Source organism: Sus scrofa, chromosome 5 (assembly GCF_054392235.1).
Source record: "Sus scrofa isolate SSC_HxYL_T2T_F1_AM1 chromosome 5, Sscrofa_HxYL_maternal_Yorkshire_Landrace_v2.0, whole genome shotgun sequence".
Lineage (NCBI taxonomy): Eukaryota > Metazoa > Chordata > Mammalia > Artiodactyla > Suidae > Sus > Sus scrofa.
The window spans coordinates 20,342,658-20,356,487 of record NC_139387.1 but is presented as its reverse complement, the minus strand read 5'-3'; the positions used below and the strand labels follow the sequence as shown (position 1 = coordinate 20,356,487).

Below are 13,830 nucleotides of genomic sequence, written 5' to 3'. Positions count from 1 at the left end.
GGGATTCATGGGGAGTTCAGGGTGGAAGAGACAAAAATCTCAGAGAGGAGATGGTAATTTCCTAACCTAAGAAGAGCCAAGAGTCTCCATATAGCCTTAAAGATGTTTCCGACCTACAAATTAGGCTGACTCCAACCGGCCCAGAGCTCCGGCTATTTAAGGAGTGAGTGCGGACGGAAAGCCCAGCCGCTCAGCGTCCCTCGCCTGGTCCCTCGCAGCCCAGCAGCCCGTGACCTCCCAGCCATGAGCCGCCAGCTGCACCTCTACTCTGGAGGGGAGCGCCTGGCCTTCAGCGGCTGCTCGGCAGTCATCTCAGGCCGGGTCAGCAGCTGCTGCACCTCGTTTCGGGCTGGCGTCAAAGGCAAGGCCACCTTTGGCAGCAGGAGCCTTTTTAACCCTGGGGCCAGCCGGCGCCTGGCCCTGAGCACCGCCTCCAGGCGGGGGGGCTCCGCGCTGCGTCCCTGTGCAGCCACAGGCGGTGGCCGCCTGGGCGGCTTCGTGGGCACCGTTTTCGGCAGTGCGGGGCTGGGGCTCGCGTGTCCCTCCGTGTGCCCGCCCAGCGGCATCCCGCAGGTCACCGTCAACAAGAGCCTCCTGGCCCCCCTCAACGTGGAGCTGGACCCCGAGTTCCAGAAGGTGCGCGCGCAGGAGCGGGAGCAGATCAAGGCGCTGAACAATAAGTTCGCTTCCTTCATCGACAAGGTGGGTCCTGGAACATCTGCCAGTCTCTGCATCCACGAGCAGTGTACACGGGGGTCTTGCTCTCACACTGTGCTGTGGGAACTTGGGGGAGTTAGTTACCCTTTCTGAGCTCCCCTTTCCTCTTCTGTAAAATGAGCGCAAGCATAGCTTTAACATCACAGGGTTGTAAAGAAGATAATTCAGATGCTTCTAAGCTACTTAGAACTGTGCTGGGCACACACTCCCCGGAAAGAGCACTTCATTCCTTCTTTGCAGGAAAAGACCCTGGGAAAGGAGGGCTATGTCAGGGGCAAGGGCTGTGTAGAATGGTCCTTCTGAGGGTTCTTGATATCAGAAAGATGGGGCACACCTTGAGGACACGTGGTGTCATAGGACGGGATGCTTGGTGGATGGGAAAGGTGGGAAGGTAGGAAGTAGGATAAGGGTGTAAGCCAGGAAGGATTCTAGAGGAGGTGAGAGGAAAGGGCCAGAATATTGAAGGGTGAGGCTGAGGGGAGAGGATCTGGAAGGTAGTCGTGTGGAGGTGAGTGTGTCTGTGCCCAGAAATCGGGGTAATGGGGAAGATGGCTCTGGAGATTCATAGGCAGTGACCCCAGTGAATGGGAGGAGACCAAGAATGGGCTTCTTGGGAGTTCCCATCATGGCTCAGTGGTTAAGAACCTGACTAGTATCCATGAGGACATGGGTTTGATCCCTGGCCTTGCTCAGTGGATTAAGGATCCAGCATTGCCGTGAGCTGTGGTATAGGGAGCAGACAAGGCTTGGATCCTGTGGGTGCTGTGGCTGTGGTGTAGTCCAGCAGCTGCAGCTCTGATTGGATCCCTTGCCCGAGAACCTCCATATACCACGGGTGTGGCCCTTAAAAAAAAAAAAAAAAGAATGGGCTTCTCTTATTTTTGCCTGGGCCAGAAGGTCTAGCTAGATACCATGCTAGTAATAGCCGCCATTCCTCAGTGCCTGTTGCTGCCCCAAGTGGTCATCACTGGTCAACACATGGCCCATGAGTCAACGATCATCCTGCCTTGCAGATGAGGAAACTATGGCAGAGGGAGGCTAAGAAATGTGCCCAGGTTAATAGAACAGGTGACAGTAGCCCATGTCTCTTACCACTATGCTTGGGAAGAGGAAGTGAGGTGGTTGGAGGAGAGAGGGCAGGGGAGGAAGAAACAGCTAAAGGGATTGGTGAGAAGAGGAATGCTGGTGAGTAGGAGAGGGCTTGAAGTTATTTAGCACAAAAAAGTGAAGGGTTCAGTCAAGAGGGAAGGAAAATTGTAAAAATGTGATAATCAATCTGCTTTGAAAACCAAAGAAACAAACCCAGAGCAATTTAGCCTCCATTTAAGAAAGACCCATCAGAGTGACTTTCCAGTGTCATTCCCCAATCACTGTTCTCCTTGCTTCTCATTTCTTCTCACTCTGAAAACACCAGCATTTATAGAAAAAGGAGATGCTTTGTTCACATAAGTCATGGAGGTGGACAACAGGATTGCTTAAGCCCATTTCCTGACTTCATTTAGTTTGGATCTAATTTCTTATCTTACAGACAAGATGGCATGTCACCTCACCTGGCTGAATCCACTCTCTGATGAACCTTGCTCTTTCCTGCCTCCCCCCCCCTGCCCCCCGCCCCATTCCAGGATGATGGCATCTGATATCTAGGGCCCTGTCCCCACTCTTTAGAGGCAACAGCATTGGGTGTGGGATTTGGGGCTCTAACCACATTTGGGTTCCAGGTGCGGTTTCTGGAGCAGCAGAACCAGGTGCTGGAGACCAAGTGGGAGCTGCTGCAGCAGCTGGACCTGAACACCTATAAGAACAACCTGGAGCCCATCCTTGAGGGCTACATCAGCACCCTGCAGAAGCAGATGGAGACACTGTCCGGGGACAGGGTAAGGCTGGACTCGGAGCTGAGGAGCGTGCGAGACGTGGTGGAGGACTACAAGAAGAGGTGAGTGGGAGGCAGAGAAATGCCACTGGAGGGTCTCCATTACAGATGAGGTTGTGATTTGGAGCCAGAATTTTTGCCTTCTTGGATCCTTTGGTGATATCATTGCTATTTCCTTTCCCATAAGGGAGGGAGAAGATGGAGACAGGATGAGACTCAGGAAGATAAAAGAGGTACCCAAAATGGTGCTCCAAGTTGCCTAGGAAATGATGTGCTCAATTTCTAACACTGGAAATGGAGAATGGGAAGAAGAGAATTGTCTCAAAACCAGAGGAACAGCCCAGTTGGCTTTGTAGCTGCTCCTGAGTAAGGTTTTCAGTGGGAGTTTCTAGGACATGTGACATCCTTCCAATCCCAAAGCATTTATTTATTTATTTATTTATTTATGGGCCGCCCATGGCTTACGGAGTTCCTGGGCCCCAGATCAGATTCCCCAGCTGTAGTTGCGACCTACACTGTAGCTGCGGCAATGTTGGATCCTTTTAACCCAGTGTGCCGAACTGTGTCAAACCGGTGTTCTGTCACTGCAGAGATGCCATTGATCCCTTTGCACTGCAGCGGAAACTCTGCAAAAATTAGTTTTGTTTTTTATTTTTTAACTGACGAGGCATCTCTGTGCTACTGATTCCCACCATTAAAGAGAATGATTGAATGACTGAGGATGTACATGGAACCAGAGATCATTTCTCCCTCGAGTTGAACCAATGAGGCGAGAGTGATGCATTTAGGCTCAGGACGATCTAATATTTTGGTGGTTTGCTTCCAGGTGCCAGGAGTTCTGGGGATAGATGACTTCTTCCATGAGGGGATAGAAATGGTCAGAATTGAGCACTTTCTCCTGGTCCACGTTCAGTCTGCCTGTCCATCCCTATTCTGAAGTTTCCCCAAAGCAGGACTCTGGCCTGAACACAGCATGGAGACCCTGAGGGAGGGAGTGACTGGGCCCCCACCTTCTGAAAGCATACATACAGATTGTGGGGACAGGCTTAAAGAACTCCTCCAGAGATCCCTTGCTTTTAACATGTGTACACACTCAAACACAATTTCCAAAGCTTTAGCTCATTCAATTTATAGAAAGCATCTGCCATCTAGCTTAATTGGAAAATCCAACTTTTGTTGTCAAACCAGAGACATAAGGGTTGCATCCTATCAGAAAAATCTGGCCTCATTTCCAAATTCAAATAAAAATATAAACATGCACTTAAAACATGGGAACTATTTAATTAATTTTTTTTTCCTAGGGCTGCACCCGAGGTATGTGGAAGATCCCATGCTATGGTTGAATTGGAGCTACGGTGGCCGGCCTATGCCACAGCCACAGCAACGCTGGATCTGAGCTGCGTCTGCAACCTAACCATAACTCACAGCAATGCCAGATACTTAACCCATTGAGTGAAGCCAGAGATCAAACCCGAAACCTCATGGTTCCTAGTTGGATTCATTTCCACTGCGCTACAGTGGGAACGCCCCTAATTAATTAATTAATTAGTTATTATCTTTTTTATATGGCCACACCTGTGGCATATGGAAGTTCACAGACTAGGGGTTGAATTGGAGCTGCAGCTGCCAGCCTACACCACAGCCACAGCAATGCCTGATCAGAGCCACATCTGTGACCTATGCTATAGCTTGCAGTAAGGCTGGATCCTTAATGCACTGATGGAGGCCAGGGATTGAACCTGTGTCCTCGTGGATCCTAGTTGGGTTAGTTACCACTGAGCCAAATGGGAACTCCAAATGTCATTAATTTTGATAGCCATCATGATCAAACTTTTTATAAGTATTTTATGAAATAGAAAGATGTAAACTGCTAAAAGTTCTGCAACTAGCATATACTTTTGTTTCTGTTAATTGGATGATTCTAATGTGATAATGTATACTGTGAGATAAAGATTGACCACAGTAGAAAATATGATTTTATAGTATAATTAGAGAAAAAGAAGTTTTAATTACCTTTTAAATAGCACACATGGTATCTGAGATAAATCATATTAATTCTTTTCTGTATTTTATCCAATGTAACTCAAAAAACTTGACAGTCTCAGAAAATGTTCCAGTCACACTACCTACTGTGCTAACGAGATACTACTAGTCACATCTTAAATAACCCATTTCACTAACCTGTACTACTTCAGCCATTCAACAAAGGATGCTCCCCCATACACACACTTGGCAGCCAGTGACATGCCTTAGGAAGGAGTAAAAAGCTGAAAAGGATTGCTTGTATTAAAGTATATGACAAAAACCCCTTTCTAGCATGAATTATGTCTTTCCAATGCTCTATTTTGTTTGGTCTCACAAATGTCCTGTAATGTGTTCTTTGACAATGATAAGAGATGAAATGGTGAGGTCTTAAAGGAAATAATCAATACTCTTACCTCCGCAAGCTAAATATATGTGCACAAAGAACATCCACTCCCATCCAAACACCGTATTTCCAAGACCTTGCCTCACCTGGAATAGAAATCTGTATAAGAAACATGCATAACACACAGCTGCAAGGGGAATGTGGTTGGTTTGGTGACTGGGAGGCTTCGCCCCCTGAGCTGCAGTATGTACTAAGGTGCCAGCTGGCAGAGGGGGTGTGTCTTTCTGTTGTCACAGGGGAGGAGTACTTGTGAAAGGGAGGTGGAACAGCAGAACCTGCATGACGCCTCCATCCCAGGTGCATTGCCAGGCAGATACATTTTAGGGTAGCCTATGGATGAAAGAGCTGGCCATCGATTCCTTTAAGCTTGTCCTTGTCTCATCCCCTTTAGGAAGGCTCTGCGTGCCCTGGGGGTACATGGAGCCCAGGTCGTAGACCACAGCTCTGCAGCTCTTGGCACAGAGGTGGTCACTAACTGCTCCTCAAGCATATGCAGAAATGAATTATGCCAGTGGTGATGCTGTCTCCTTTCTCTTGTCCCATGTAGGTATGAGGTGGAGATTAACAGACGCACCGCTGCTGAGAATGAGTTTGTGGAGCTCAAGAAGGTGAGAGGAGGGCAGGGAGGGTTGGAGGAAGCCTGAAGGCTCCCTGAGCACCTGGCACAGTGATGTGTGTAGGCTGAAGGAAGGGCCTTTATGGGCCTCTTAGTCCCTTGTGCAGGAGTGGCTGGGATTCTGATTTCCCTCTCCTCTCTCCAAGTCCCTTGTTTGGGAAGCAGAACTTGCCAGCTTAAATTCCGGGCATTTGCTACACTTCTAGTGTATGGTTAGTTTTCTTCAAGGGATTGGGCTTCCCTGTGAAGTGTGGGGTCGTGGGAATGGAGAGAATAAAGAACCTGGGGCTCCTTGTGGCAGGAGGGAGGGTGGGAGAGGCAGCTGGCCCCTCTCTGTCTCCCCCAGGATGTGGACACTGCCTACATGAACAAGGTTGAGCTCCAGGCCAAGGTGGACTCCTTGACAGACGAGATCAAGTTCTTCAAGTACCTGTACGAAGGGGTGAGGGCCTCCTGACCTCTCGTGTATGGTCTGCTCCTCTTAGAAGTGGTTTCTGGTCCTTGGCCTGGATAGTTGTTGCATGGACCAAAGTTTGGCAGAGGCCTTTTGACTTGGTGCAGCTGACATTTCCTGAGGCCCTACCATGTGCTGGGCAGTCAGAGAGGCTTTGAGGAGACCATGATGGAGAAGAAAAGACTGCTGTTCTCCAGGAAGCCAGTATCTGGTACAGAAAACAGCATGTAGGTGAGCTTTGGGAGAGCAGAGGAAGGAACGGTGAATTCTGCTGGAGCTGTCAGGGAAGGTTGCTGGAGAGAGATGAGCAAGGTCTCTGAGGATGCTGGAAAGGGCATGATGCTCAAGCCTGAAGGAGCAGGACTGGGAGAGATCCAGGAGCTTGAGCTGTGCTAAAGCACGAAGGGCCCGGAGAGGCATGAGGGGCTCTCGGCGACTCTGTAGAGGAAGCTGAGTGCCATGGAAGGAGTTCAGACTGATTCTGAGGGTGAAAGGTGGTCACTGGTGCAGAGAGAGTGGAATAGGGTGGGAGCAGTCCTGCGTGCATGATAGAGAGGGCAGTCTACAAGGGGACTGAAAGCTCCAAGCATCTAACACCCACAAGCTCTGGCACTTTGAGGCTCTGCTGAAGACAGAGTGTGAACCCCAGGAAGGGCAGGAAAGGGCAGTGGGGGTGTTGCTGGAGAGGATCAAGAGAAGTTCCCACCTCACAGGGACCCTTTAACTGGCTCCACTCTGCGAACTGTCCCCCAGGAGATCGCTCAGATCCAGTCTCACATCAGCGACACGTCCGTCATCCTGTCCATGGACAACAACCGGGACCTGGACCTGGACAGCATCATCGCTGAGGTCCGTGCCCAGTATGAGGACATCTCCCTGAAGAGCAAGGCCGAGGCTGAGGCGCTGTACCAGAGCAAGGTGAGCTGACTGCCAAGTGTGCCAGGGCCCAGTGACCCCAGCTGTCACCCTGTCATCGTCTGTGTGTGTGCCTGTGTATTGGGGCTGGGCAGAGACTTCCTTCACTGGGCCTTGTGGAAGGGGATTCCCATGGTCCAAAGATCAACCCTAGTCTTGGCATGTGCTGGGGACATATACGGGCTGTGCCCTTCCCCTGACATTACTCATGCTAACAGCTGAAGCCTCACCAGCCATAGCCCCAATAAGATGCTGACTTGATTTCTGTGGATGCTCCACATATCTCAGCTTTTCTTTTGCTTCCAACTTTGTTGAAGCACGGATAGGAAACTCAAACTTGATCAAGGCCCTCACGTTTGAGAATCCGAGGATCCTGCTGAACTGGGGCAAGGCCTTCCAGTCCAGGAGGAAAGAGTTGTCTCCTCCCCCCTCCCTCCCTTGTGCCCACTCTGCTTGGATAATGAGAAGGGCCTGTGGTCCCCCCTCTGAACACCCTGAAGGGAAGAATTCTCAGTTGTCCTGTGCTCCTTGTCTCTTGTCCCCCAACCGCAGATCCAGGAGCTACAGGTCACGGCAGGCCAGCATGGGGATGACCTCAAACTCACCAAGGCAGAGATCTCAGATCTCAACCGGCTGATCCAGAGGATCTGCGCGGAGATAGGAAGTGTGAAGAAGCAGGTGGGTTCTAGGAAATGAGTCAGCTAATAGCACCCATCGGTATGGGATCATTTATAGATAAAGGGTAAGACAAGATCCCTCCTTCCAGAGTTTACAGTTCACGAGAGAACAGTTGGAACCCATATGGAAGGATGAAGCACCCCCCTTCACTGGGCATCGTGCCCTGTAAGCACTTCCCAGGGGCTCTGTGGACCAAGGGAGGCTTCCTGCAGGAGGTGGGATTATAGTGGGAGGAATGAGGGAAAGAGTCTGGTGAGGGAACCAGCAGGACTAGTGGATGTGAGATAGACATGTTCATGGCCTGTGTGCTGGCCAAAGCGGCACCCACCCTAAGCAGAAGGCCCTCAGTGGGTGGGGTGCTTTGGAGCAGGACACCCCTGAGTAGGAAAGGGGGGACTCAGGGTGGTCTTCAAAGCTGGGCAGTGGAGTTTAGACTCAGTGCAGTAGGTGAAAGTGTTTTAAAATTTCACATGATAAATCCATGCTGGAGAAAGGAGATTGGGCAGTGGAGTTTAGAAAAGAGTGGGAGGAGTTGCCATTGTGGCTCAGCGGGTTAAGAATCCAGCCAGTATCCATGAGGATGCAGGCTCGACCCTCGGCCTTGCTCAGTGGGTTAGGGATCCGGCATTGCTGTGGTGTAGGTTGAAGATGTAGCTTGGATCTGGCATCTCTGTGACTGTGGGGTAGGCCAGCAGCTGCAGCTCCAATTTGACCTCTAGCCTGGGCACGTCCACATGCCCTAAAAAGAAAAAAGTTAGAAAAGAGCAGGAAAGGAGGACTTCCTCACACAGGACATGGCCCAGGGCTCAGCTCTGTGTTTGCCTTCCCCTGTGCTTGGGCTGTGTGCTCCCCATAGGAACATATTGTTAGTGCCACACTTGTGATTTTGAAGCAAGCAAACCCCTGAGTTTCCAAGAGTTTGTGGCATAAGGTTTAAGGTCTCAGCTTCCTGGGCAGGTCAAGTCCCCCATCTCCTTGCCCTCCCCTGTCCTGTGCCTGAGCACACGCACACACACCTTCTTGGTGCAGTAGGCTCATGGCAGTGGAAAGAAAAAAAAAGCAGATTCATTAGGAACTTACAGTGTTTTTTATTTAATCAAGTTCTGCATAAATGAAAGACAGGTACCCAGGAGTTCCCTTCATGGCTCTGCGATTAATGAACCTGACTAGGATCCATGAGGATGTGGGTTCGATCCCTGGCCTCGCTCAGTGGGTTAAGGATCTGGCATTGCCGTGAGCTGTGGTGTAGGTCACAGATGCAGCTCAGATCCCACATTGCTGTGGCTGTGGTGGTGGCCGGCAGCTGCAGCTCCAGTTCAACCCCAGGTATCCAATTATGATATTTATCTGATAAAATGCAATGTGCTCATAGTTGCGAGAGCTTATTACCAGAAAGTGACTTTTTGTGGTGAGGATGCTACGGAGCTTTGGACGTCAGGGAGCTGTCCTCCAGGCGGAGCTGGTGATGGCCACTCTCCATATTTGATCCCCTGGGTGGCTCCTCTTGGGGACCCTCAGCCCAGGTACTTTCCTGTTGCTCTGGCCTCTCTACCTAAGAAGCCCACAATTTCACATACAGACTCTGCATTTGGTGGCCCCAGAATCCAGTGCTAATTGTTTCAAAGGATGCCAGCATTTCATGTCTTCTCAACTCACGTCACTTTTACAAGACCCAAACTTCTGGAGTGCCTCAGCTTTGTCTGCTCAGTCAGTGAAAAGGAGCAGAGGACAGTTTGTTTGAATTCAAGTTGTAGAGTTTATTGCCATCCTCCTAAATAATTAGACTTCCATAGTCCCAAAGATGGCACATGTTTTTCCTCGGTTGGGCAGCTGGGTCTTAGGTGTCTTAGGCTACAAACCACTTTCCCAAAACACTGTGGGTGCCTTCATGGCTGTGGGTCAGCTACACAGCAGTCAAAAATTCCATCTGATTGCTTATTCATTCCATGCTGCACAGTAGAAAATTGACAGAACACTGTAAACCAGTTGTAATGAAAACAAAAAACAAAAAACAAAAAACCCCGCGTTATATATATTAAAAACAACAACAAAACCCAAAAATTCCATCTGGCCTTGGGATCAACTGTTTTCCTTGGGGATGAAGCAAATTTGATTCCAGAAGAAGGGGACACACCAGAAAAAGAAGCCAGGCACTTATTTCCCACCAAAGCCATAGCGCAGTGTCTGGAACACACACCCGAGACTAATAAGCTCCAGCAGCACCTCGCCCCTGCCCCTGCCCAAGCTTTCCCGGCAGATGCAGCGCTGAGCCCCACCTGCAGTTTGCTGCTGCAAGTAACACCTAGAATGGATGTTTGTAAACTTGTAAAACCTGTCAGTTATGCAAAAGTATTATTTAGGGCTGGTGCCGCATAGCATGATGCTCTGTGGAATTTGGAAGGGCAGATACTTAGTGAGGTAGGTTTATTGGACAGACATTTTATTAATAGGAGCTTTGTTGGTCTCCAATTATTTTCCCCCATAATTTACAGTATCTTCCAACCTTTACACTGCAGGGCAGAATTAAGGCCAGTGACCCTGAGACTTTTCAGGGTTGGCCTTAGACTCTTATAGGTACTGTTACAGACCAGGAAGGAGAGCTGGAGTCATGTGCCCAGGTGGCCACCTTCTCAGTGCCTTTCCCTTCCCCTCCCCCAAGGTGAGGACACTCCAGCTTCACATGCCATGGCATGATCCGGGGTACCTGGAGTTGTGGGAGGGACAGATTAACCTCTAAGTGATGCTCAAAGATGGGGAAACCAGGAAGACCTCAAAGCATTTACTATCAGCCAGGACCAGATGAGGAGAGGTCATTTGAGCAGGATTTCAGAACTGCACTCTGACCCAAAACACTGAATCTATTTGCTCCTCAGTGCTCCAACCTAGAGACAGCCATCACTGATGCTGAGCAGCGGGGCGACTGCACCCTGAAGGACGCCCAGGCCAAGCTGGATGAGTTGGAGGGCGCCCTGTACCAGGCCAAGGAGGAGCTGGCCCGAATGCTGCGGGAGTACCAGGAGCTCATGAGCACAAAGCTGGCCCTGGACGTGGAGATCGCCACCTACCGCAAGCTGCTAGAGGGCGAGGAGTGCAGGTGAGGGAGGATATGTTTTGCCTGGAGCATTATCTCTCTGCTTTAGTATGAAGGCCAAAAGTAAACAGTTTGGTTTTGGTCAGATCCTACTGAGATAAAACCTTAAAAAGAATGGTCTTGACATGGTACAGTAGGAAAGACTGAAGTTAGACAGCAAGAAGGACTGGACTGTAAACATCCCGAAGAGATGGTAGGGGAGGAATTATAGAAATTGAGAGCATCCCTGGTCCTTTATGATGCATTTTTAAGGGGAGGAGGGGGAAGATGGCTTCCAAGAGTCAGCTAAGTTCAAGGTTGCTCTGCCAAAGCCTGAGGTCTAGAGATGTCAGCTCACTCCTCTTAAATTCCTAAGACCAATGGGATAACTAGCTGAATGCAGAGGCACAATTATCCCATACATCAGATAATACCAAAGCCATTTTGATGGAGAGCTAACTTCTTGCAGTAGATCTTCATTCTCTGTTTCTCGAGAGATCCCACTGGTGTGTTTGGGAAGAAGGGAGGCCAGGATGGGGTGGAAGGTGGCATGTCTGAGAGGAGAGGCTGATTCACAGAGGTGACTCCCTGGATCAGTGGGTGATGGATTATAGAGGGTTTATCTGCTTTTTTTTCTTCATCTTCAGGATGTATGGTGACTATCCAAATTCCATGAGCATCTGTAAGTATCTGCAGGATCTGGTTCTTCCCTTGGTTACCTACTGAAAGTCTAAGTCCCTCTACTTCCATGCCACTAAAGAGAAGTCAGAATAAGAGTGAGTTCAAGGGAGACTTGGGGGTTCACAGAGGGAACTGGCTTTAGTAACCAAGGAGGAAAATAATAATAATAATATCATGAAATACAAAATTATAACTTATAGAAAGGTCAAATGATACTTGACAATGTTGTACAATGCAAAAGTCTATTCTGAGAATGGTACTTAATGGCCACATTCCATTTCTTTGGAGGCCAGTCCATAATAAAGGCAGTAAGAGGGACTGAGGGGAGCCTGAATAGATGAATGATGAAAAAAGCAGAAATGACCTCCTCTAGATTTAAAAGCTAGAGAGAGTGAAGGGCGGTGCTCTATTGTGGGATATTCCAAGCAACCCCTTTCTTTAGCATCAGCATCAGAAGGTCTCTGTAAAGGGGCTTTCTTCATCTGGTCCTACTCAGAAGGAAACTCACTGATAGCGTCTGCTGATGCTTACAATCCAGTATTGATAGGTTGACATAGACTAATTAGGAGAAGACTAAATACCTGGGGCCAAGGAAATGAAAACCGATCAGTGCTAATGAAAATCTTAGTAAACTAAAAATACCACAGCAAAGAATGTGTCTCCACGGGAAGCCACCCCAGGGGAGAGAACCAAGGGAGTGGTTGGGATGTCCCAGGAGGCTGACTGGGCTGGGTCTCCTTTTGCCTATTACAGCCGTCATCAGCAACACCATCGCCAGGGCAGGAGGGGCTGGCTTCAGCGTGGGCTTTGGCGCCTCCAGCACTTACAGCTATAAACCTTCAGCAGTAGATGTTAAAACCAAAGGCAGCTGTGGCAGCGAGTTCAAGGATCTCCCTGCTAAAACCTCAGGCAGCAGACGTGCAACCAAAAAGGCCTTGAGATGAAGGGCAGGTGAAGCTGGCTCTGTGAGCAGAAAGCTTTAGACCCCCCCATGCATCTCCCCACTCCCTCCCCCCCAACCCCATCTACCATCCTCGTCTCCTCCCTCAGGGCCCCTTCCAAAGTCAGGAATACCTCCTCTGTAACCACAATCCCAGTCCCATTCCCGCTTCCTCTTGTCCTCTGCAGGCAATGTACAGATGCAAGAAGTACAGCCATGGCCTCTCTCAGTGACCTCCTCCTCAGCCACTTTTCCCTGGGCCACTGCCCTGAATGCAGATAACACACATACCCAGGATGCTTCCCCGTGGCCGGACAAGTCCCTCTGTCCTTCACAGCCAAGGGTGTCTCATTGTCCTACGATTGGGGTCATACCCCGGCCTCTGCTTCTCTTGCAATAAATGATCAATACCATTTGATTCTGAGCATCAGTTCCATTGCCTGGAATGTTGGCATCTGAGTCACCCTGTCCAACTTTTCTTGGTCCGGTTCTTGCTTCCCTCTGGGTCCCTGGCCTGATGTGGATCTTTGCTGTCCAGTCCTGGCCAGGTGGGCATTCAGTGAGAGCTGCTCCTTGTAAACAACTGAGACTTGTTCCTGATGTGCCTCTGGGCGGCTTGGGGCTTCCCGTGCCCTGGGGCACCTACTCCACATAATGGCACTATCACTCCCTTGATAAAGCGACTCAGGTCACTGTGATCAAGGAGCCAAATGACACCAGGACTGTCAGGTGTTCGAGCTCCAGCAGGGCTTCTCACTCTGCTTCTCAAAGTACCTACAGTGTCCTCCCCACAACTGCCTCTTGTTGCCAGAGTCACTCCTTCTTCTTCCTTTCCTCCTCACTCCCCTCCCAACCCATCCCAATCCTGCTCCGTCACACCTTCTTTCCTCTTCTTCTATCCAATTCTTTTCCACCCTAAAATTTGAGGCCTGCATGTCCACCTGCTTATGGATGCATCTGTGTCTACTATGTCTACATAGCAGAGGTTCTCTGGACCAGGCTTTGGGGAGTCAGGCGTTGTCAGGCCCTGGGAATGCCGGAGTCAACCAATGGGCACACAGAGTCTGTCCCCAGAGAGCTCCCAGTCTGTGGGGAGAATAGCAATGAGCGACTAACAAAGACACACAGGATATGCTGCCAGCTAGTAATGACTTCTGTGAAGAAATATTAAACGAAGTAGGAAAGTTGCTCTCTTTAAAAAGTAAAAAATTTATTGAAGTATAGTTGATTTACAATGTGTTACTTTCTGCTGTATAGTAGAGTTACTCAGTTATATATATACATGCATATATATATATAATTTTTCATATTCTTTTCCAACGTGGTTTATCACAGGATTCTGAATATAATTCCCTGTTCTATATGCTAGGGCCTTGAGGTTTATCCATTCTCTATATATAATAGTTGCCTCTGCTAACCCCAAACTCCCAATCATTCCCTCTCCCACCTCCCTCCGTTTGG

General features: G+C 49.4%; 1 protein-coding gene across 1 annotated transcript; it reads left to right on the top strand.

Annotated features, from left to right (window-relative positions):
* The first annotated feature begins 243 nt into the window (after positions 1-243).
* Positions 244-12,373, top strand: KRT72 (keratin 72). Its single transcript, XM_021091690.2, has 9 exons — positions 244-702; positions 2,436-2,650; positions 5,563-5,623; positions 5,978-6,073; positions 6,839-7,003; positions 7,553-7,678; positions 10,552-10,772; positions 11,396-11,430; positions 12,183-12,373. The coding sequence occupies exons 1-9, from the start codon at positions 244-246 to the stop codon at positions 12,371-12,373; spliced, it is 1,569 nt and encodes a 522-aa protein (XP_020947349.1).
* Positions 12,374-13,830: the final 1,457 nt, after the last annotated feature.

Excerpts from the sequence above, each read along its gene's own strand:
- KRT72 (XM_021091690.2), top strand. The coding sequence starts at position 244 with ATGAGCCGCCAGCTGCACCTCTACTCTGGAGGGGAGCGCCTGGCCTTC. Across the intron at positions 703-2,435 it reads TCGCTTCCTTCATCGACAAG|GTGCGGTTTCTGGAGCAGCA; the intron begins GTGGGTCCTGGA and ends TTTGGGTTCCAG. Across the intron at positions 5,624-5,977 it reads AGTTTGTGGAGCTCAAGAAG|GATGTGGACACTGCCTACAT; the intron begins GTGAGAGGAGGG and ends TGTCTCCCCCAG.